The sequence below is a fragment of the Peromyscus maniculatus genome, chromosome 7 (assembly GCF_049852395.1).
Source record: "Peromyscus maniculatus bairdii isolate BWxNUB_F1_BW_parent chromosome 7, HU_Pman_BW_mat_3.1, whole genome shotgun sequence".
Lineage (NCBI taxonomy): Eukaryota > Metazoa > Chordata > Mammalia > Rodentia > Cricetidae > Peromyscus > Peromyscus maniculatus.
In genome coordinates this window covers 33,707,312-33,730,750 of record NC_134858.1, presented here as the reverse complement: position 1 = coordinate 33,730,750, position 23,439 = coordinate 33,707,312, and the positions used below count along the sequence as shown (strand labels likewise).

At 41.9% G+C, this 23,439-nt stretch overlaps 1 protein-coding gene across 2 annotated transcripts in view; it reads left to right on the top strand.

The window, feature by feature from the left end:
* Positions 1-391: 391 nt before the first annotated feature.
* LOC102927765 (prostate and testis expressed protein 14-like) overlaps positions 392-23,439 on the top strand; it is a 35,130-nt gene continuing 12,082 nt past the window's right edge. The window contains exons 1-4 of one of the 2 annotated variants that reach the window (XM_006991166.3): positions 392-484; positions 1,150-1,263; positions 1,702-1,860; positions 3,017-3,144. In XM_006991166.3, the coding sequence (XP_006991228.3) occupies positions 424-484; positions 1,150-1,263; positions 1,702-1,826 (300 nt within the window). In that variant the 5' untranslated portion in view covers positions 392-423 and the 3' untranslated portion in view covers positions 1,827-1,860; positions 3,017-3,144. Of the gene's footprint in view, positions 485-1,149; positions 1,264-1,701; positions 1,861-3,016; positions 22,387-23,439 lie in introns of those variants that run through there. The other variant, XM_076576007.1, reaches the window with a different exon arrangement.

The window sequence follows — 23,439 nt, the reverse complement described above, 5'->3', positions numbered from 1 at the left end:
CTGCCTACTAACAGAACGTCTAAGAATCCAGTAGCTGTTCAGTCCATGAGGCTGGATGTCCCAGCTGGTCTTCAGTATATTCCAGAATCCCAAAGGAGTAGGTGTGTAGCACCCTCCAGACTCCTCAGCCACCCAGTCTCAAAAGTCCTTTGAATCGCACAGCTAGTAATCCCCATTTGAAAGTTAGTGAACTAAACATGTGGACAGGAATCCGGAAGTACTTGAACCACTGGGTAGGGATGGAGAAGGGAGCAGGCAGAGTGAAGCACGTAGGCTCTGTGCTTCCCCCGGGCTGTCTGCTCAGCACACTGGCTTGGGATCCCATTGGCTGCCTTTCTAGCCTGAGCTCATATATAAGCATGCATTGCTGAGGCTAGGCCTTGAGTGCTCTGTCCTGCTCTCTTCACCTGGGATCCCACTGCCATGGAAAAGCACTTCCTGCTGCTCCTGCTGGGTCTTTCCCTGGTGGTGGGCTTCCTCCACAGTGAGATACTGGCAGATGGAAAGGGCCGATGCTGGTGGGCAGACCTACTGTCAAAGGGTATTGGGCTGGGGAGGTTAGGAATAAGATAAAAGACCTGACTACTTTTATTCATGGACCCCACAGCCTTCATCTCCATATCCTCACCTCTCCTTTCTTCTTTTCCCTCTGTTGTATACAGTACAGGAATCTCCAAATCCTCTTTGTCATGCCTCTGCTTCGGGTGTCCTTACTTCTGGTCCTTCAGTTCACCTCCTCATTCTTAACAAGAAAGCATTATCAATTCCTCCAGCTTACCTGTGCATAGACCTAAATTTGTATTGGAAATGATGCAAGGAAGGTCCTTGGCAGGATGAAGGTAATGAAGTGGTGGGAGCACTTGTCTGGTCATAGGCGGCAGGCTCAAGCTCCCCACATCAGAGCTTTGAGCTTCCTCCTCATAGCCCAGTTCATTCACGGTATTTGAACTGGAGAAACTTGGCTCTTCTCAAATCCCTGCCTAGTGTCCAAGGTCATGGGCTACCCTTTAGAGGTCAGCTCAGCATACACCCAGCTCTTTCCGTGGTCATTGTTTCTTACTTATTGATTATAGCCACAGGCTCAGTTCCTGCCTGATCCTTGAGGTGGTGCTCCAGTTGAACCTCTTATTCTTGATTTTGCCTTTTCAGCTCTGACATGTTTGCAGTGTGACTGGTTAAATACCGATGGAGTGTGTGTGAAAGGAGAAAGCACCTGTGAGGCTAAAGATGACCAGGAATGTGGCATACTGGTAGTGTCTAAAGGTGCGTCAAGCCTGGGAGATATTGGGGTCACTCTGTCTGCTGCTCAGGAAGGAACCACCCCTCTTTACACTCCTGGGGACAAAGCAGAGACTAGGGCGGTGTGTTTTGTGGGCAAATTCAGGAGACTCCTTTCCATTTGGTACTGGTTGCCTACCATTCTTTGCCAGATGAAGTATCTTTTCTGCAGGAGTCTCTCTATGGTCTTTAGTAACTTTCTTGGGAAACATATAGGGATGAAAGGATTTGAAATGTAAAATACAGTCAGTAATTTGGGGAATGGGAGGCATGCCTGCAGGCCAGATTACAGGTTGATAGATGATAACTACAGTCACCTGAGTATGGCTGGCATACATTTCCCCAGGGAGTCTAAGTCACCTTTTTCTGAGACTCTGATTTTATAAATACTTAGGTTTGACCCTTGTTATTTTTCCTATACAGGTTATGACATCTGGTTTGGGCAGCAGGATTGTTCTTCTGGATGTTTCAATAAGACTTTCACCCAATATAATATAACACTGGATTTTACATGTTGCCATAACCAATCGCTGTGTAATGAGTTTTAGAGGCTGGGCCCTTCCTTGCTCAGTCCTGCTGCAGGTGAGTCCTTGTTCCTCCCCTGTGCTCTCAAGGCTCACGACACTGAACCATCTATTCCCTGCACTGCCAAGCCCTGACACCTGCCTGGAATCAGCACCCGCTGTTAATGTTTCAACAGTTAGTTGGGAGTAGAGTGATGCTCTCTGCTTCCCCATATCCTGAGAGCTTCTGCCTGTCAGATTCCTGCTCCCTTCTTCCTCTGCCCCCATCCTTCCACCACTAGCTGACATTTGCCACACTTCCCCTGTTCCTCTCACTTTTACTTTCAACACTGGTTTTACACTAGTGAATATGGCAGACCTCACAGCCCCTTTAAGAACCTTCAGATTCGTGGCACCTCTTCTGCCAAGGTTCTAGCAAACATTAGTTCAGTATCTCACTTCATTCTTATTGATTGAATGGGAGACATATGCTATCCGATTTCTCACTGCTGTGACCTGGGTAAAACAGTACAGTGGAGCAATGATATAGTTTAGTTTATGATTTTAGAGGTTTTCATTGTTGGGGGAAGGGCATAGTGGACCAGAGCTGTTCACATCATGGCATGTAGGACACATAGCTGAGCATGTAGGAAGGGACCTGGATACACCCTCCAAGGCCATGGTCCTTGCTTTCTGCAATTCATCATGTAACTCTCTTAATCATCTATTCAAAATTTGATAATGGCTTAAACAGTTTAATTAGGTCAGAGACTTCATATCCGTGTCTAGAAATGTGACAGACACACCCAGAGCTGTGTTTGAGGAATGTCTTAGACATTCTTGACACAATCAAGTTATAGTTAAGATTAGATGGGCTGAAGTCATTTCAGCACCACAGCATCCAATTCTATTTTGTGTACACATGGAAAGATGGCTCAGATTAGCTTTATTCCTAGTAAATTACATACATTTGAAGTTGATGTTGTTTGAATCTTTATTTTTATGTATTTTCTAGCACATTGCAGACAAACCTTAGAAAATACAGGCAATTCTGTCCAAGGAAACATGGCTAGTAATCCCATCCCACCCTGCAAAGACATGACTTATTACATGTTTGGGCATATATTCCAAAGTTTTAAAATCATTAATAAGTTATGATGCATATTTACATGTGTTTACATATGGCTATTTATAAACTTACAAGTATTAAAAATCATTATAACCTTGTTTTTCAGTGCTGTTTATTGAATTCCGGCTCTGGAACATGAGAGCAAGCATTCTACTACTGACCTTGTCTAGAACCCTGTATCTTAGTCTTTCCATCATATGCCTTAGATGTCTTTTGTAGTCCACATGTATCTTACTATATTATGTCGGGTACTCTGTCATTCTTATGTATCATTAAAAGTTTAAGTCGTTAATTCTGTATAGTTGTCTATATTACTTTCAATTACAAGATATGTACATTTATTTGTATATGTGTGTTTCTATGTTGACATGCCATGACATGTATGTGGAAGTTCAAGGTTAACCTGCAGGAGTCAGTACTCTCCTTCCACCACGTTGGTTATGAAGGCTGAACTCAGTGGTGAGACTTGGTGGTCAATGCACTCACACATTGTATCTTATTATCTCTCCTCAAGTTTAAAATCATAGAATTAGGGGGCCAGTGAGTAAAGTTATTTGTCACTAAGCCTGATGACCCGAGTTCAGTTCCTGGGAACCACATGGTAGGTAGAAGGAGAAAATGGATTTATACAAGTTCTTCTCTGACCTCCACATGCTGACCATTGCAGGACACACACACACACACACACACACACACACACACACACACACACACACACACACAGATAGAGAGAGAGAGAAAGAGAGCAAAACAGCTGAATACACAATAAATGCAGTGAACAATAATACAATTATAGCATTATTTTTTATCCCTTTCCACATTCCTTCCTCTACCCTTCCATCCTCCTCCCCATTTAACCCTTTCTGTACCATTATTCTCCTTTAACTCTTGACACTGCATTCCACCTTTTCCCCTTGAATTCTCTCTCCCATGGCACTTTACTAATTTCCTGATATTTGTGGGTATTCCAAATGGAGTGCACATGTTGAAGAATCAATGCTAGCACCCACATATTAGAGAAATTAAAAACCAAGGAAATACAACTGTCAATCAATAAATGGGTAGCTGAAATGTATAGATAGTTTTCAAAAAGAAGGAGAGAAAGAAGAGGAAAGAAAGAAAGAAACACAGAGGCCAATAACCTTTTAAAAAGTGTACAAGACTAGGGAGCAGGGAGAGGTCTCCCTAAGAATGGGAAATAGAATAGATAGTTATGGAACGTGAGGATCAAACAAGGAGTGGGAGGGGAGAGTCGGCATGGGAGGGAATACTGGGAGGGACACCTAAAACTAAGGATCGTTTGAGGGGTCATATGGAATCATAATTCAATAGATACTTTCTATAATATATACATATATGAAGGTGAGCTAAATGAAATTGCCAAATAGTCGGGGAGACAGAGCCCCAACTTTATATCTCTTATCACCAAATAAAGCTTCCTGTACTGGGAATGGGTTACATCTAATTGAGTTGTTACACAAAGGGGTCCCATGGTGTGGCAGTTTGAATGACAATGGCTCTCATAGGTTCATAGAGTGTGGCACTATTAGGAGGTGTGGCCTTGTTGGAGTAGGTGTGGCCTTGGAGGAAGTGGGTCATGGCAATGGGCTTTGAGGTTTCAGTTGCTCAAGCCAGTCCCAGTGTCACTCTCTCTTCCTGTTGCCTGCCAATCCAAATGCAGAACTCTCAGCTCCTCCAGCACCATGTCTGCCTGCACAGGCATGCTTCCCACCATGATGTTCATGGACTAAACCTTGACACTATAAGCCAGGCCCTATTAAATGTTTTCCTTAGTAAGAGTTGCATGGTAATGGGTCCCATTACAGCAATAGAAACCCTAAGTAAAACACATGGGAACCCTCAAACAACCCAGCCGATTGCCAAGGCTTTTGGTGGTTCTCTACAAACTGAAGATAAGGCCCTATTGCTGAAAACAACACCTACATAACTCATTGATCACAGAGAAATAGAGCTAGTGCCTACCGAGAGGCATCGCCCCTATGGACTAGTACACATGTTACTAGAAGGTACTCTGCATGCTACCAAAGGAGAAAGGTAAACACTCACCCAGCTACAAACCCTTTGATCTACAGTGGTCTGCCTACAAGACACAATGCTGCTTTAGTGACAGAAAGCTTGTGGGAGTAACCAACCAATATTTGATTAGATTTAAGGCCCACTCCTTGGGATGGAACCATATTCAGTGCTGTTTGGGTGGCCAAAAACCTGAGATCAGATAGGCCAGGGACCTAGAGGAAAACCAGCTACTATTGTTCTGCTAAAGCACTGGTTCTCAATCTACCTAATGCTGCAATAGTTCCTCATGTTGTGGTGACCCTCCCAATCATAAAATATTTTCATTGCTACTTCATAACTGTGATTTTGTTACTGTTATGAATCATAGTGTAAACGTCTGAATCCAGGAACTATGATATGCTGACTGCTGTGAAAGGGTCATTCTACTTCCAAAAGGGTTGCAACCCTGTACTGGGCTTTTTCTTTCGGCTACCAACCAGTTCCCCAATTATGACCTGGAGATGTAATATTAGTTATGAATGCTCAGCCTTATCTTATCCTCATTTCTTGCTAGCTTTTATAACTCAACCTGCTTCTCTTTATCTATGTTTTGCCTTGGGGCTTTTTACCTTTCTTTCCTTCTGTATGTCTGTTCCATCTAACTGGCTGGCAGCTGCCTGGCTGGCCCCGAGCATCTCCTTCTTTTTCTCCCTCATTTTCTTCTCCCCTCTTTCCCCTCCTATTTATTCTCTCTGCCCACCTTCCCTGCCTATCCCTCTCCCACCTAGCTATTGGCCATACAGCTTTTTGTAGACCAATCAGATGCCTTAGGCAGGCAAGGTGAAACAAATACAACACATCTTTACATAATTAAAGAAATTCAGCATAGACAAATGTAACACACCTTACATAGTTAAAGCAATATTCCACAGCATAAACAAATGTAACAAATCTTTACATAGTTAAATATTCCACAACCCAACCCCACAGGTTGAGAACGTCTGTGCTAAAGGAACTTATCAATAAAACTACTCTAATGACATTCTGCTAAATTCATAGGTCTGTGCCTTTCTCCGCCATCATCCGAGGTGTTTCCTCCCACAGCAGAAGAAAACAAATACAGAGCCCCACAACCAGACAATACAGAAAGAGTGAAAGATCTTGGAGCACTCAGCCCTAAATGGGATGTCTCCATCAAATCCACCCTCAGGGCTCAGGGTACCCTGTGGAAGAGGACGCAGAAAGAGTGTAAGAGCCGGAAGGGAGGGAGGACACCAAAGAAACAAGGCCTCTTAAACAACAGATTCTATGTACGTATGAACTCACAGAGACTGAGGCAACATGCACAGGGCTTGCATAGGTCTGCCCCAGATTGGGAGAGAAGTAGACACATGTTCCCATCCATAACCTAGAAGCTATCTCCAACTGAGTGCCACTTGCAAATGACAAATTCTTTTTTTTAATGGAGTCTCACCTGGGAAACAAACCACCCTTAAGGGTAGGCTCCATGTCCAACTTTAGATAGCCAATAGAAAATACGTTCTATGGTATCTTTGGAGGTTCTTTTTGTCTCAGAATAATGTCAGAGCTTTATTATTATTATTTATTATACATTATAAGTCTTTTATGTATATATTACAACTTCCAGTTTTGGGTTTCTATGGGATTCTTGTGCATGCAAACGTGTGTGTTCTTATGTCTATATGCATTTCTTTTGCTTTTTTTCTTATTTGGTTGTTTTATCATATTCTGATTTTTTGGGGGGTGGATTTCAAGACAGGGTTTCCCTGTATAGCAAGCACCAGCTGTCCTGGAACTTACTCTACTGACAAGGTTGGCCTCAAAAATCAGATATCCACTAGCCTCTGCATCCAGAGTGCTGGGATTAAACACATCTGCCACCACCACATGGCTACTGATATTTGGTTTCGATTTCTTTCATTATATTATTCCTGAGATGCATGTTTATTTTCTGAGGAGAGACAGCAATGATGTGGATCTGGATGAGAGGGAAAGAGGAGAGGAACTTGGGGGAGCATGCAGGAGGGGAAAACATAACCAGAATATATTGAATGGAGAAAAATCTATTTTCAATAAGAGAAAAAAATAAAGGCGAAAAAAAAATAGTATTCAGTATTTTTATCAATTGGGGAAATGCAAATTAAAACTACTTTGAGAGACCACCTTACCCCAGTCAGAATGCTGTCATTAACCAACTTGACAACAAATGTTGGAGAAGATATGGACAGGAAGCCTCACTCACTGCTGAAGAGGGTGCAAATTAGTCTAGCTATTGTGGAAATCAGTTTGGAGATTTCTTAAAAGTTACAGCTACAGCTAACATAGGACCCAGCCATCTCATTCCTGGGCATTCTCCTGGAGTAGTCAATATTCTACCATAGAGATATTCGCATTTCATTCCATGCTTATTGCTGCTTTATTCACTATAGCAAAGGATTGGAATCAACATAGCTATACACCAACAGATGAACAAATAATGAAAATTTGGTGTATATATGTGTGTGTGTGTGTGTGTGTGTAAAGCTGACTATTATTCAGCTGTATAGAATAATGAAGTTAAAAATTTGCAGGAAAATGGATGGACTTAGAATGTGTAATATTAAGCAGGCTTGCATAATCTCAGAAAGAAAAGAAAGGCACGTTCTCCTTCCCATGCAGAACCTATCCAATAATGTATGTATGTATGTTAACAGATGTACATGGGTACAATGTACCATGAAGGAAGAGAACAAGCAGGACTGAGTGTTAGGGGATAAGGAAGGACTGAATGCAGGGAAGGGGAAAAAGTTATGAAAGAGGATGTGGAACTCATTGTTAGTCTAGCTCTATTTCTGGGATGGATTTTGTTTTTTTTTTGTTTTTTGTTTTGGTGGTACATAATTGTATAAAATATATTTAATACTGAAAGTGCAAAATTTGTGTGAAGCCCCACTGTTTTTGTTTTTAGTGCTTATTCTAACCATATAGGGGTTCACTGAGCTACATAGACTTTGGGTTTGGTTAATTTTTGGTGTGTTATGCTTTTATCTATTTGCATATAGATATTTTTATAATATTTTATAAATATTTAAAATAAAAACACCTGTATAATATTCCATTATGAAGATATACCACATTTTCATTATCCATTCATTAATTGATGGACATCTAGACTGTTTCTATTTCTTGGCCATGGTGAATAGAACAGCAATGGACTTGGATGAGCAAATGTCTCTACAGCAGGGTATGTATGACCAAGAATGGTGTGGCTGGATAATGTGGTAGATCTATTTCTGAGGAACTTGTACTCTGATTTTCATAGTGGCCATCCCAGGTTGCATTCCCACAAACAGGAAGTAAGTCTTTCCCTTTCCTACATGCAAGCCAGATTTTGCTACCATTTGTTTATTTGGATCTCAGCCATTCTGATTGGGCTAAGATTAAATCGTAAAGCAGTTTTATCTTGCCTTTCCCCGATGGCTAGGGATGATGAACATGAAAGAAGATGCTTCTCAGCCATTTTCATTTCATCTTTTGAGAATTCTCTATTTAGTCCATGCAACCTTTTTCCAATGGTCTATTTTTCTTAATGTCTAGCTTTTTGAGGTTTTATATATTCTAGATACTAATCCACTTTTGGATGTATAGCTGGTACATACTTTTCCCAATTCTGTAGACTGCCTCCTCACTTGAATGACAGTGTCTTCTGCTGGACATAGGCAGAAAGCAGCCACAAGTTTTGCCAAAATATCACAAGAACAATCTCTAGCTTGTGGCTAGAAACCTCCCTGGAAACTCTTGAGCTGGGCCTCAACAGTCCTTATAGTTTGCAGCACTACTGTCTTCCAGGATCCTCCTAGAATGGCTCATTAAACGCTGGTCAGAGTATTCAATGGCTTTTCTAGTACAGAGTTACAAGGTCTTCAACATTCCTAAAACAATCAAGCAAGCAAGGGAACCCAACATGGTCAGATCTGTCACAGCAATACCTCACTTCCTGGGAACTTGTGTGTTAGTTACTTTTCTATTTCTGTGATAAAACACTATGACCAAGGCAGCTTATAGAAGGAAGGGGTTTTATTCATAGTTCCAGAGGGACAAGAGTCCATGATGGCAGGGAAGCATGGCAACAAGCTAGCATGGCAACTGGAGAAGGAAGCTGAGGGCTCACATCTTGTATTGCAAGCATCAAAAGGAGAGTGTGCATTGGGTACAGTATATGACTTTTGAAACCTCAAATTCTGACCCCAGTGACCGACTTCCTCCAACAAGACTACTTCTCCCAAACCTCCCCAAACAGTGCCACTGGCTTGGGATCAAACATTCAACTGCCCAAGACTATGGAAAGCATTTCTTATTGAAACCATCACAAACCATACCAGCACTTGGTATTGGCGGTCATTGGTGCGTTTATCCTCTTGGTTCAATCATTCTCACACATGTTCAGTGGTTTGGATTTGTTCTTTTCTAATGAAGGGGGACATTCAGCACTTTTCACATGCTTGTTATCACCAGGATCTCTTCAGCTAATTAATTATCTGCTCTGATTCTTTGCATCAGATTTATTGACCTGAGAAAAGTCTTCATGTATTTTGGCTTCATGTTCTTTGTTAATAAAGTGTATTGTGAATGTTTTGTTTCAGTGTGTAACTTTTCAGATGTTTATCAATGTCTCTTCAATGGCAGAAGATACTAATTTCAATAAAAATCTTCTGTAGTTTCATTCAGCTGCTGTGGTAAAATACTCTGACCAGGAGTCACTATGTGGAGGACGGGGTTCATTTTACCTCATATGTTACAGTTCACATGCCCTTTTCTTAGTCACTATGGACTGGAGGACTGATAGAGTCGAATTTGTTTGTTGGCATCTAGTTCCCGTCATGATGACATCTGAAGCAAGACTTTTGAGGTGTCAAGTGGGTGCCTGTGAACATTGACTCCTTGAGTGTAGACTTCTCTGGCTTTTTCAAGCTGTGCAGGAATGAAAGTAATAAGGAGGCCAGATACGGCCCTTGTTCCTTTTTTTCTATGTTCCTCAGTAGGGTGTAGGTTGTGGGATGAGGCCTGGTATAGGCATGTTCACATCAGAAAGATGTTGTGTACATGTGTCTGAGTAGCATGCTGAACCATGCTCTGGATGAACTGGATCAGCATGCAGATTATGGAGTGACCTGTGGATATGAGGTCAAGACACTTATTAGATGGGTAACCACAGGTGTAAGACAGGAAATCCATGAAACTTTTTAATGCCATCTGCTTCATGACTCTGATGTCTCCTGTCTGATTCTAGAAAGACTATGAGCCTGTGACATGCTGTGTCTCTGGCCAGACAGGATTGACTTACCCAGAAGCAGCATTCGTTAGCTCTTAAAAAAGGCAAAGCCCTCTTGTTTCCACTGTCAGAAGATCTAAGACTCTCCAGTTTTGTGGAGTGATGGCTGCCAAGGAATCTGATCTTGAATTTTTAGTAGGCCTTGTAAAAGTTCATCAGCCCTTTCCTGTGTGTCACAAGATAAAAAGTGACAGTAAGTTACAGAAGTGCTTAGGTCTATGAGTCCTGTGTCAGTACTTGCTATTATTCCCTTGGCCACAATGGGTGGGGTAGGAATGGGAAATGTGTGTGCATGGTGTGTGTGTGTGTGTGTATGTGTGTGTGTGTGTGCCATTAATGTGGCAGGATTCTTTGGCTGTTGGAGCCACAGCTACATTTGGTAGACATGTTAGTGTATAAGTCCCCATCCAAATGGTGGAGAGACAGAGATAGGCTGATGTGGCATGGAGGATAATGTCCTGCTGTTCAAATAGGTAGGCAGTCGACTAAAAAGAATGGGTTCATCTTCCCAGACCAAGAGAGCTGGCTAGTTTCTCCTGTCAGAGGTGTGACAGCAGGGTAAGGGTTAAAATAGAAGAGAATGTTTGTATATTTCCAGATAAGGCAGGAGGTGGAGGGAAGTGTCATTTTATAGATTGTTTGGTGCTGTGGGATGTTCTGTATGCTGTGAATGTGTTGCTCTGATTGGTTGATAAATAAAACAGTGATTGGCCAGTAGCCAGGAAGGAAGTATAGGTGGGACAAGTAGAGAGGAGAATTCTGGGAAGGGGAAGGCTGAGTCAGTAGATGCCATCCTGCCATCCAGGGAGGAGCATGCAATGGCACACAGGTAAAGCCACAGAATATATGGTGACATATAGATTAACAAAAATGGGCTGAGTTTAAAAGTTAGAGCTAGTCAGTGGTAGTCCTGAGCTAATGGCTGAGCACTTTTTATATTAATTAAAGCTTCTGAGTGATTATTTTATAAGCGGCTGCAGGGTCTGTGTGGCTGGGCAGAACCAGAGAAAACTTAAGCTATAGTATGGAGTCTTCTTTTGTTTGGAGACACAGAAAAAGGCCAATGGGGGAACTTTGGTACCCTCAGTAGTAGATCCTGATAGGATCTAAGCCATTGGCTAGAGAAGTAGACATGAACTTGAGAAATACAGCAGCTGGGAGATTTCCCATTTGCAGCAGGTGTGACAGAGTGGTCAACCCAATGAGAGGGGTAATCAGAGGCGGCTTGGTGGTGTTAGTGAGGTTACATAATGAAGAGTCTGGTGGTCCTGCTGGAATACTTCTATAGGAGGCTGCATAGTAAAACAAAGAGGAGCTTGTCCCATTAAGAGAGCATGCATGGCAATGGAGGGGTCTGACAACAGACACCTAATTATTCATGAACTTGGAGATCTTTGATATATGATCTGGATATATGTGTCATACTGTTTGGAAGTCCTATCAGCAAGAACAAGTCCATTTTGGTTTAGGGTCCAGAGTGACGCTTGTGAATCTGTTCAATTAGCACAAGATCTGGGATAGCCATGCATGCTGCTGTAGAAAAGAAAAGACTCAGCCAGCAATGTTTGCTAGTTCTGTATTAGAAGCATCTGGTCAGCAAGATTTAGAGCACATTTTAAGTAATTAGAAGTGAGAACCTCTTTAACATGAGACAAGCAAAGTGAAATACAGAAAAAAGTAGGGCAAAGAAAGACCCACATTGTTAGAAAAGGTTGTGATTACAAACTTGTCTGTGGTAAACTTTTTAAGATGCCTGGAGCCAGTATTCAGTTACAAATTGAAGGCAACCATCGATTTTATCTCCTGGTGCTGGCTGCTATTAAGATATCTCAGTGAGGACTACAGGAAAGAGTTCCTTTTCCTTCTGATACAGAGACATCAGATGAGGGCACAGAGGAGGAAGCCATCTCACTAGGCTGCCTTTTCAATAGGAACTGGGAATCTTCAAGGAATTCACAGAAGTAGGAGAGGATAGACACAGAATGGCTCTCCCAGAGTCCTTCCTCTAGGACATGGCTGAGAGTTGACCTTCCATCAAGTTTTAGCAAGGGAGTATGTCCTCGTGGCATAGCAGTTGGCTTTAACCTGGAAAAAAGATCTGTAGAGCTAAGACCTGATAACCTAGCAGCAGTGGTGGTGGTAAGAAGGAACAAGTATGTCCCCAGCCTGCAGGAAGGGTTTGAAGTTAGTTTTTCCATAGACCCTGTATCCTGGGGGGATTTGTAGACACAGTGGGCCAGGAAAAGGCTTTGGTAGACGTTTGACAGTAGAGTGTCACATGAAGTGTCTGATGGTGGAGATGGCAGGAATGCAACGTGCCAAAGATTGGGACATAGAGGAAATTTTTCCCAAATAAGGGGTTGTCAATACATTAGTTCAAAGGGACTTAGGTCATGACTGTATTGGGTATGGCATACTGAATGAATTCTTATGAGAGGAATAGGGAAAAGATTAATTCAACTAATTTGAGTTTGGATCATTTAGTGTGATGACTTTTTTTTTTTTTTAGATTTATTTATTATGTATACAGAAGAGGGCACCAGATCTCATTACAGCTGGTTGTGAGCCACCATGTGGTTGCTGGGAATTGAACTCAGGACCTCTGGAAGAGCAGTCAGTGCTCTTAACCTTTGAGCCATCTCTCCAGCCCGTGTGATGACTTTTTATAATGGCATTTATCCTTTCAACCTTTCCTGATGACCATGGGCTACAGAGGTTATGTAGCCTCCAGGTTTTTGTTGAGAGCCTTACAAACCTTTGAATAAATTTTGATGTTAATGGTAGGTTTTTAGGGACTTGGAAGTAATGTCATCAACCCCCTAAATTTGAGATGGAAGAAGGGACCAAAGATGCCCACATGTTCAGTTGAGACTGAACAGGCAGTTCTGAAGTCTAAAATCAGATCCATGATTTGTAGTCTCGGCTTAGTGCTGGAAATCCACATTGATTGTCAGAGCTGAGATTTCTGGAACTGGGCATCTTCAATTGTCAGTGACCAGTACTGACAGGCCAGGAGTTGGAAATCATGACCTGGAGTTAGGGTTTAGGACAGCTGTCCTTTACCTAGAACCTGGAGGACAGCTCCATGTCTAATATTCCTCAACCTTACATCCTGGCCAGTGTTCCAGTGGAGTCTGTGAATCCAGGCAGGCTCTTGTCCAATGTTCCTCTCAACCACACTTGAGTAAGGACCCAGAGGCATCCTGTGAGGATGAGAAGAACTTTTCTGACTGTCTGGTGTAGCAGTTGCTGTTGATTGGAATTTGGCCTGATCTGTTTTCCATTTATGTTGTTTTGTCTCTTCCTGTTATTATTAAAGATCTTGAAGGCCAAATGAATAAGATACTTTTGTGGGGTTAGAGGTCCATTCTTTAATTTTTGGAGCTTTTTTCCTAACATCTGGGGGAAGATTGAGGGATAAAATGTGTATTTATATACAGCTTTCCAGCCTCTGAAATTAAGTCCTAGACTCACATACTTATGGAAGCCACTGTAATGTGGCTTATGCAAGTTGCTGGATTTTCATTAGCTCTCTGGCTCATATCCAGATCTTATTATAATTTGCTATTGTGAGAAAAGCTCTATTTATACCTCTAATGATTAAGACACAGACATATGTGCTGAGTCAGGGGATTCTGGTTGATAGCTCCACTTAGAGTCAGTAGAGGGGATCCCCCTCATTCCCCCTAGGGAGGTGGTTGGGAATCTGGGTGTGGACTGAATTATTAAAGATATGACTGAATCCCAATGTAGTGAAAGTGGCTGTGATAATGTAGATATCCTGGAGAGTTAGATCATAGAAGTGGGTGATCTGTTTGAATTTCTTACATATTGAGTAGGGTCAGCAGAAAAGGAGCCTTCCTATTTTTCTACTTGGGCAGTATCAGAGAGGAAAATGGAATATGAACTTTAAGAATGCTCTTTCCTCCTGCCTCCTCTAACAAGGGAAGCTGAGCAGAAAGAATATGAGGCAGTTAAAAATTTGAGCATATAGGTGGAGGGGACAAGTCTGGAGATGGGGAGTCGGGTGGTGGGAGAGGACATTTGAGGTAGGGAGAAGGAAGATTTTTTGGTGGAAAGGTTTAATTTCTGCTGCAGCTGTAATGGAAGGCAATTGTATTGGCTGGGTGGAGTCCTGTAAAGAAGGAGAGGGGAAGAGCTAAGATCAATGCAATACACTGGGGAGGGAAACTTATCTGGAGAGAGATGGAGCATCAGATCAACTAGTGCCTGAGGGAGGAGAGTCTGAGGGAGGAGGGAGGAAGAAGCTGGCAGGGTCACATTTGCAGAAATCATCCTCTAGTGAATGAGGATTGTTTAGGGCAGGTTTTTCAGAGTGACTGAATTAATAAACCTTACAGGACTGGCAAAGGGAGGGGCAATTTTGAAGACAGAAAAAGGCTCTAGCTAGGAGCTTCTCATCATTTTACCCTACTTTGGTCTCAAACTTTAAAGTCAAAGGTACCCTTTTCAGGCTACTGAGAGTCATTGTCTAATCAAGACTGTGGGTAGATGCTGTCACAATGGAATTCATTATGTGGCCTATTGAGTTGAGCAAGTGGAGATAGAAAGGGGGACAAGAGTCTCTTGACCCCTTAAATCAGTCTATTGGAGGACAGACCTGAAATACTATATAATCTGGGTGGACTGCCATGGGGAGTCTCCTGACTCAGGGCTGAGATTTTACTTGTGCCAGAGATGGACAGCTGTCCCTCAGATTTGAAAAGCTCACCATTGCAGAAAGGAGGCCAGTGTTGGTACCGAGAAATGGTGTCAAAGGGAGAAGGTATAGGAAGGAGAAGCCCCAAAGGGAAATCCATCTCTGTGGAACCTCTATATGAGTTACAGAGTAGTACTACAGAAAGTCTCAGATATAATAGAGGACAAAAAGATCATTCATGGGGACCACAAGACTGATTTAACTCCAGAGGAACTGTGGTGGGATCCAAAGGGACAGGAATTTAGAACCACCTAGAAAACTAAGGGAACCTACTTTAAAGGATTTAGGAATGGGGAGTCAGGGGACTTCACCTTGCACTATAGGGAATTGAGGAATCTAGAAGATGTGAGAGAGCTGTGAATGAAAGACTCCTTAGGTGTGTTTATGAATGGGCCTTAGTCTTTTGATGTCTGAGGTCTCTAAGTCCCAAGGTGCTTGTCATTCTCCTGGATGACCTAGGGATACCTAAGGAGTTTTCCTTACAAATAAAGACAGTCTGCTTACCTCTTCTTATAGCATCAGGGGTCCCAGAATCAACTTTGAGGGCCTTCAGAGAGAGAGAGAGAGAGAGAGAGAGAGAGAGAGAGAGAGAGAGAGAGAGAGAGAGAGAGAGAGAGAAAGAGAGAGGCTGCACTTCTGGGATCTAGCATTTCTACCAAAATTTTGATATCACTCTCACTATGAAATGGCCAGTTTGCAAGAGTCCATCCTCCTTCCTCAACCTAAGTGCTGTGATTACAGATATGCTAAATATCATGCCAAACAATTTTTTTTAAAATAAAAGTATTATTTAGAGTTTTATTCTAAGAATGATTTTCAAATGAGTTAATTCCCCTGTTCAGGACTTATTTGGTAATGTTTGAGTATGAGGGAGGAGGGAGGAATATTTCTGTTGTCCCTGCATATAGATGGTGTTCACAGAGTAAAACGCTGGGTGTATTAGAGATAAGATGAAGGTCATTTGGTGGTGGTGGTGGTGGTGGTTGTGGTAGTGGTGGTGGTGTGTGCGTACGAGCATGAGAGAGAGAGAGAGAGAGAGAGAGAGAGAGAGAGAGAGAGAGAGAGAGAGAGAGAGAGAGAGAGAGTGCTTAGCATGTATTGAGAGAGGAAAGTGCTCTCATCTCAAAAGAATAAAAAGACTATTTATTCTGGTGTCAAATATAAGTGATCACAGGCCCCAAGTACAGCTTTAGGTTTTCCCAAATATCATGTTCCAATGAGGCAGCAGTTTTATGAAGTTTTTATAGAAAGAAAACAAAGTATCATGATTGAAGACACTTTTTAAACACATTGGTGGAAACAGATAGCTTGGTCACCTCAGAGCAGGGCAGCCTGTGTTGTAGCCCTCAGATAGAGTGGAAGGACACTCTTAGCTTTTTGATTGGTACTTCTGGTAGTCTACTAAGTTGATACAGCTCAGAACATTTCACCTGACAACCACGAGGTCAGACACAAGGTGGGAAAAGGAATGGCAAGAAGGAGGCTGCAGACAGCCTGAGGTGAACTTGAATGAGGCTCTTGACCTCAGACACTGACAGCTCCTTTTATTGCTCTCCACTTGGAATTTGTCTCTTTAATTGGGTGATGGAGGATAGGTAGGCTGACTTGACTTGGGGCACATGTTGTGATCCCCAAGTTTGACAGCAAAGTAGCAGGCACCATGGGACAAGGACACATTTTGGGGGTGTATGCCACTCACAGTGAGGTCATGAAGAGCAAAGATGGAAATTTCCAGCAGCTGTTGGAGTCATTTTACTCCAGGGACATTTCCCTATTTTTCTATGTCAGCAACATCAGGTTTTTTTGTTTTTGTTTTTTTTTTGTTTTTCTTTTTACTCAGCTTAGTGAAGCAGAAAAATGTGTTTGGACTTTGTTTTAGATAACATCTGACTCTAGACAAATCTCTTCCTGATCGGTACACCCCAGGCTTTGATGTCCTGTTTGCCTCTGGACTTTGTTTTGTTTTTCAATTTTGGGGTTCATTTCCTTTGGAGTAGTTGCCATCTGATGACTGGCTCTGTCTTTCAGAGTTCTCCTGAAAGGGTATTTTTGGATGTTATTGTAAACGACAGAAACACAGTGTCTATCGTGGTGACGAAAGAGAGAACTCTGAAAGGCATTGGGAACCTGACCACCATGTGTCTTGAATGGCTATGCTTTCAGAGCTGAGCATTTGGTGTAGTATAACTCACTAATGTGCTCTTCCCTGGGAAGACTATTTCTCCCCTTCTCAGTGTTCCTTAGCTGCCTGTAGATCATCGTTAGAGTTGAGTTTTCCTGGGCTTTCCCTGTCAACTTTGGCATGTCTACTGCTGTCCTCACCAACTCTTGCTTAGGCAGTCCTGTTTGTGGAACTTTATGGGGATAGCTCCTGACAATCACAGGAGACACAAACTCACAGAAACTCCCTTATCGTCTGGCTTTTAGAATTTTTCAGCCCTCTCTTCCCCAGTGATCCATGAGCCTTAGGTGTTAGAGTTGTTTTATGGATGTATCCCCTGGCAAGGGCTCCAGAGCTCTGCATTTTGATTGGTTTTGGTTTTTTGTAACTGTCTGAGTCTGTAGCTAAGGGAAGTTTTCTTAATTGGGGTGGGGGGCAAATGCACTTATATGTGGCTATTAGGACAAATATTTAGAGTAGTTACAGGTTATACTGGTGTAGTAAAGCAAAAGATTTAAATTGTGCTCTAATATCCATGACTTCACTTAGCTCTGGGTAGTTGGCTAGGTTTCCAGATCAGGGATGATTTCCCTCTTGATGAGTGGGTCTTTAGTCCAATTAGAAAGCTGTTGGTCACCACCCAGTATGCATGGAAGGCAACCAATTTTAAAGTTAAAAAATGTAAAACGGGATATAGCTGGTATGCTAAGAGTGAAAAGAAAAAGATACAAAATGCTTTGACTCCAACCACAATAGACATAAAAAGAATGAAAGAAAACTAAGAACAAAGCACAGCACAATGAATAGAAAATAACAACAAATGTGATATATATTAATCATTTCTGTCAACAGTCACCCCAAATAACAATGGTCAGTGAACTGAAAGATTTCCAGTAAGGATCTAAAGACAAAGCTCAATTGTATGTTGTCTACATGACATCTCTTTATAATCTTACTGGTTGATTAATTGATTGATGATTGATTGCGAAGCTAGAGGTCAATCCTTCACTTATGTTACGCAAACACTCTACCACTGGGATACACTACCTAACCAAAGAAATCACATAGACATATAGGGTTAATGTGTGTAGAAATATAGCCATGTTAACAGTGACCAGGACCAAACAGGAGTATGTGTTTGAATTTCAGACACAGCAAACAATAAAGCAAGGAAAGTCATCCACGATAGAGTTTTTATAAAGATAAAGGGGTCAATTTTACAATGAGACATAACTATTCTTTTCATACTTACCTCACAACTAATCATAAAATGCAAATCAAAGATATTACACACTCTTTTTTTTTTTTTTTGAGACAAGGTTTCTCTATGTAGCTTTGACTCCTGTCTTAGAACTTGCTGTGTAGACCAGGCTGGCCTTGAACTCACAGAGATCTGCTGGCCTCTGCCTCAGGAATGCTGGGATTAAAGGATTGAGCCACCACCGGCCAGCTCTACACATTCTTCTTAAGTTCACATGGAACACACACCCAGTCAGACTACATGCTATAACTCAAAACACAATTTGCCATATTAAAAAATAAAAACTACACAATGCCTTCAGATCACAATGGAATTAAACTTAAAATAGCAACCGAGAAATCCCAAAATACATGGAAATTAAGTGTGTTCCAGTAACACATGAACCAAAGATGAACTTCAAAAGAAATGCAAAAGTGTTTTGAAGTGAATAAGAATACAACTTACCACATTTGTTAATTGAGACATTTATATAATCAAAGCAAGTGTGAAAAGGAAGATCCAGTATTGATCACCTAAGGGGCTAGGAAAAAGGAGGTTATATGACCAAAGAGTGCCACATGCACCCCAGTAACACACACACACACACACACACACACACACACACACACACACACACACACACCACATATTAAAATACAGTACATCAGTTCGAGATGGAGTGATGGAGAGAACATGGTGCTTGCTGGAGGGAAGAAAGAAGGGGAATGATATTATTTTAGTTAAGGTACAATAAACTTTTAAAAATAGTGAGAAAAGAGGAATTTGAAAGCAAGTAAGGAAGTAATTGGGTGAAAAAGACAGTTAATAAAGATGGAATTGCCAAAGTAAAGAGGTTTTACATAATTGGCCAGGCTGTTAAAGAAGCAGGTGTTTGCTACTGCATAAACGAAATGGACATAAAGATGTGAGTACGCAAGAAGGCCAGGCAGAGAGGGACACATCTTGTTGGAGAGCAGCATTTGAGCAAACAGAAGGGCCCATGGAGATGGTGCCATGGTCTCGGTACTGAGAGTGAGTAGTGGACAGTGTTTTAGTTTCCTTCTGTTGCTGTGATGAAACACTCTGACTAAAATCAACTTGGGGAGGAAAGGGTTTATGAGCTTACACTTCTATGTCATGACCAATTATTGAGGAAAAGTCAAGGCAGGAATCTGGAGAAATTCTGTAAAGAATACTGCTTTCCATCTCACTCACAGGCTCTCCTTGCTTGCTCAGAGGCTCATGCTGAGCTAGCTTCCTTATCCAGCCCAGGATGACCTGCATAAAGATGGTGCCACTCACAGTGGGCTGGACCCTCCTTCATCAATTAATAACCAAGACAGTCTCCCACAGCCATGCTTGCAGACTAACCTGATAAAGACAGTTATTCAGTTGATAATCATGTGATATAATCTTTTTTCTTTAAGAATTTTTTAATTCATTTTACATACCAACAATAGATCCCCCTCTCTTCCCTTATTTTGCTCCTTCCCAGCCACCCCTCCAACAACCCCCCAAATCCCTCCTCCAATATGTAAGGTCTCCCATGGGGAGTCAGCAAAACCTGGTACATTCAGTTGAGGTAGGTCCAAACCCTTCCTGCTGCATCCAAGCTATGCAAGGCATCCCACCATAGGTAATGGGCTCCAATAAGCCAGCTCATGTACCAGGGATAAATCCTGATCCCACTGCCCCTTAAGAAGACCCAGCTACACAACTGTCTCAGATGATGTAGTCCGTGTCTTATTGGCAGCACTAACTTGGGCATAATAACCTTTAAAGATCTTTATACCCAATCTCTGCTATCTGGAAATGTCACTGCATATGCCCCAAAGAAGTTTTAATATCTGATTAAGTTAAAGATCTTGAATGAAATGTTATCATGTTTTATGTTATCAGGCCCTGAAATATAGTCACAAATAACCTTATAAAATAACAAACCTGGGCAAGAGTTCAAACGTAGAGCACTTACCTAGTATATACAAAGCTCTGGGTTTGATTTCCAGTACCAAGAGAGGGAGGGGGAGAGATGGGGAGAGAGAGTGGAAGGTTTGGAGAGAGAGAAAATCAGAGAGAGAGAGAGAGAGAGAGAGAGAGAGAGAGAGAGAGAGAGAGAGAGAGAGAGAGAGAGAGAGAGTCAGAGAGAGAGAGAGGAGAGGAAGAAGGAGAGGGAGAGAGGTTTGAGTATAGAATGAGGAATGTGATAGAATGATTAGAGCAGATTATGTTGTTATATGTATTGAAGATGGAGAAATCTGTCATAAGTCAAGGGATATTAGAGGCCATTGGAAGCTGAACAAAAATCCAAGGAGATGTATTTTCTCCTTCAGTGTGTGTAGAAGGAGCCATCCTGCTGCTGACTTTTTATTGTAGTCCCATGAGATAAATGACTGTCCCCTGCAGCTGCAACTTAAGAGAGTAATCTGTCATCATAAGACATTGTCTGTAGTTTATGTTTTCCATAACAGTAAGAAACAAATAAATGTATATAATCCTAAGAAAATAGAAATAATTTTTTTGTTTAATTGGGTGGAATTATGGGGATTTAATTAAAAATTAATCTGTTTCTCAAGAGTTGAGAAATACATAAAAAATCCCACTAATCAGAAAATACTATAATCTCTAAGAAGGACATTTTTATTTCAAATACAGCTTTGTTGCAGACAATCACGGTGTCACATCCTCTGCAGCTTGCTAGCTGGAGTGTGACCTTAGATTCATTACTGAACTTTTCTGAGATTATTATTTCATTTCAAGAAATATATGTATATACTTCCCAGAGTTGTTTTTAGGATTCAGTATGTGAAAGGTGCAGAAGGAAAGGGAGAGAGCCCTGTCTGTTAAGGTCTTAGAACATGTCACACACCTAATCCCCACAGAGGACAAGGCCAACAAGGAAACAGAAAATACCTTCATGGTTACTGGTTTCAAATGAAGCCCAGACAATGGAGCTACACAAAGACAAGGTCACCTGGAAGAGAAAGGTCATGAGACCTGGTAACAACTAGAATGGGGTGGAGAGAATGCACCCCACCAGAGATGGCATCTTTCATGAAGGAAGTAAATTTCCCTGAGAAGTTGCGGAGGCCACAAGGACAAGCAAGAAGTTTTCTTCTAAATGTTTGTTCTAGAATGTAGCTGAATGGCTCAGAGTGAGGTTGGGACCGTGATATTTCATTTCCCTAGAGTCCACAGCAGGGACACTGTGTGAGACAGGGCTGAGTGTGGTGGAGACATGGTCCTAGCTGTAATTCCAGAAGGGCCAGGGCAGGAAATACTCAGAAACTGTGCTTAGTCTTCAAGAAGGAGCTCACTGGAAATGCCTCTGAGAAGCACCCTCATTTCTGCCTTCACCCCTGAACTTCCCAACCATAACATTTGCTGGGAACCTGAGATATCCCAGACTTCCAGATATACCAGACTTCTAGAGTGATAAGCACTAGAACTTCCTAAGGAGGGAAGATGGAAATGTTGGAAGACGCTACAAGCTAGGTAATTACATGTAGTCTCTTATATTCAAACCTCTTCCTTTGGTATGACTCAAACTGGAGAATTTTCCAACATTAGAATAAGCTGTTCAGGAAATCTTCATGTTACATGTCCCTTCTCTGGAAGCCTTGGAATTCTCAGTCACTGTTTTCCATTTCCTAATCCTAGGATGAGCATGCATTTCCTAGAGAAGTTTCTGAAGGACCAGAAAACTATATCTCACACACTTGCACACAGAGAAAATGAGATAAGGGGGGGGGAAGCTCTCCGACTCAGCTGCAACTAGACAGCTGGGCAGCCTGTCCTTCCAACATTATCATACATCTGGTTTCTTGAAAAAGAAAAGGGCATTTCCTCCTTGCACCAATGTTGGAGATTTCTTCCTGTTCTCCATCTGTATAAAGGGAGCGAGCAGCCATCCTTTACCTCAGGCCACTGTCTGTCATCCAAAATGACTAAAGTGACAAAAATCATCATTCTGCTCATCGTGACCATATCTCTTCTCTGCTCTGTAGAGGGTAAGTTGTAGGTCACAGTGTTTGTAGGTGGGTGATATTGGTGAGTACCTTTCTCCTTCAGTAGTGTACACAGTACCTCAAGCAGCATGAATGCTAGTCAGTAAGGGTGATTCTTCTAGTTGGGTAACAACTGTACTTATCCATGGTTCATGACTAAGCAAGTGTTGTCTAGTGTGGAGAGTAACCAACAGCCTTGGTAATAGTCTATAACATTGGTGGAAGGCTTCCGTGGGATACCTTTGTCTTTAGACTCAACAAGATGTAACCTGTTTCTTGCAATGGAGGTTGTACTTGGTGGCATAAGGTGTATAGTTGGGTCATCGTCTCTCCCACCATACAACTCCATTTAAATTCCTTTCATATATGTATATATTTTAGGAAGCTTCTACAGTATTAGGTTTCCATATAGTTTTTCCAAAGGCTTTTAGTGATAGCTTTCCCTCCCTATATTTTCTCCTTTACTCTTCACTTTCATCCCCCGCCCAATTAGTCCTGGTCTGGTTTGGCCTTTGAGTCACTGTTGTATGGTTGCACTGTTGAATCTTGTAAGCAGATCATCACTGCGTGTCAATGCGTTTGTAGCTGGGTTGGTGTTTATTTTTGTAGCATGCCGAGTACCTTCCAGTGCAATGAAAGCTAGTCCATAGGGATGAAGGTTCTAGGTAGGCATCAGCTTCTTCATGTTCAGTGAGTTAGGTAGTTGGTGTTTTTCTGCAATAGGACTTTTTAATCAGTGTGTGGTGAGCAGTCTGGGTTGTTTGGGGGTTTGCATGGGCCAACTTTGGCCAAGAGCTCAATTAGATGTAACCCATTTGTGGTACTGGAAGCTTCAGTTGGTGATGAGAAATGTTTAGTTGGGGACCCATCTCCCCCATTTTTGGTAGGTTCTTTTAGATTACCTTCATGTATTAAGTATTTTAAGAAGCATGTTATATTAGGTTTCCATAAACCCCTCTAATGGCCTTGAGTTTTAACTGCCTCTCCCTGTTCTCCTGTATTCCTTTCTTCTGCTCATTCTTCTCTCCCTTCCCCATCCCAATTAATCCCCCCATG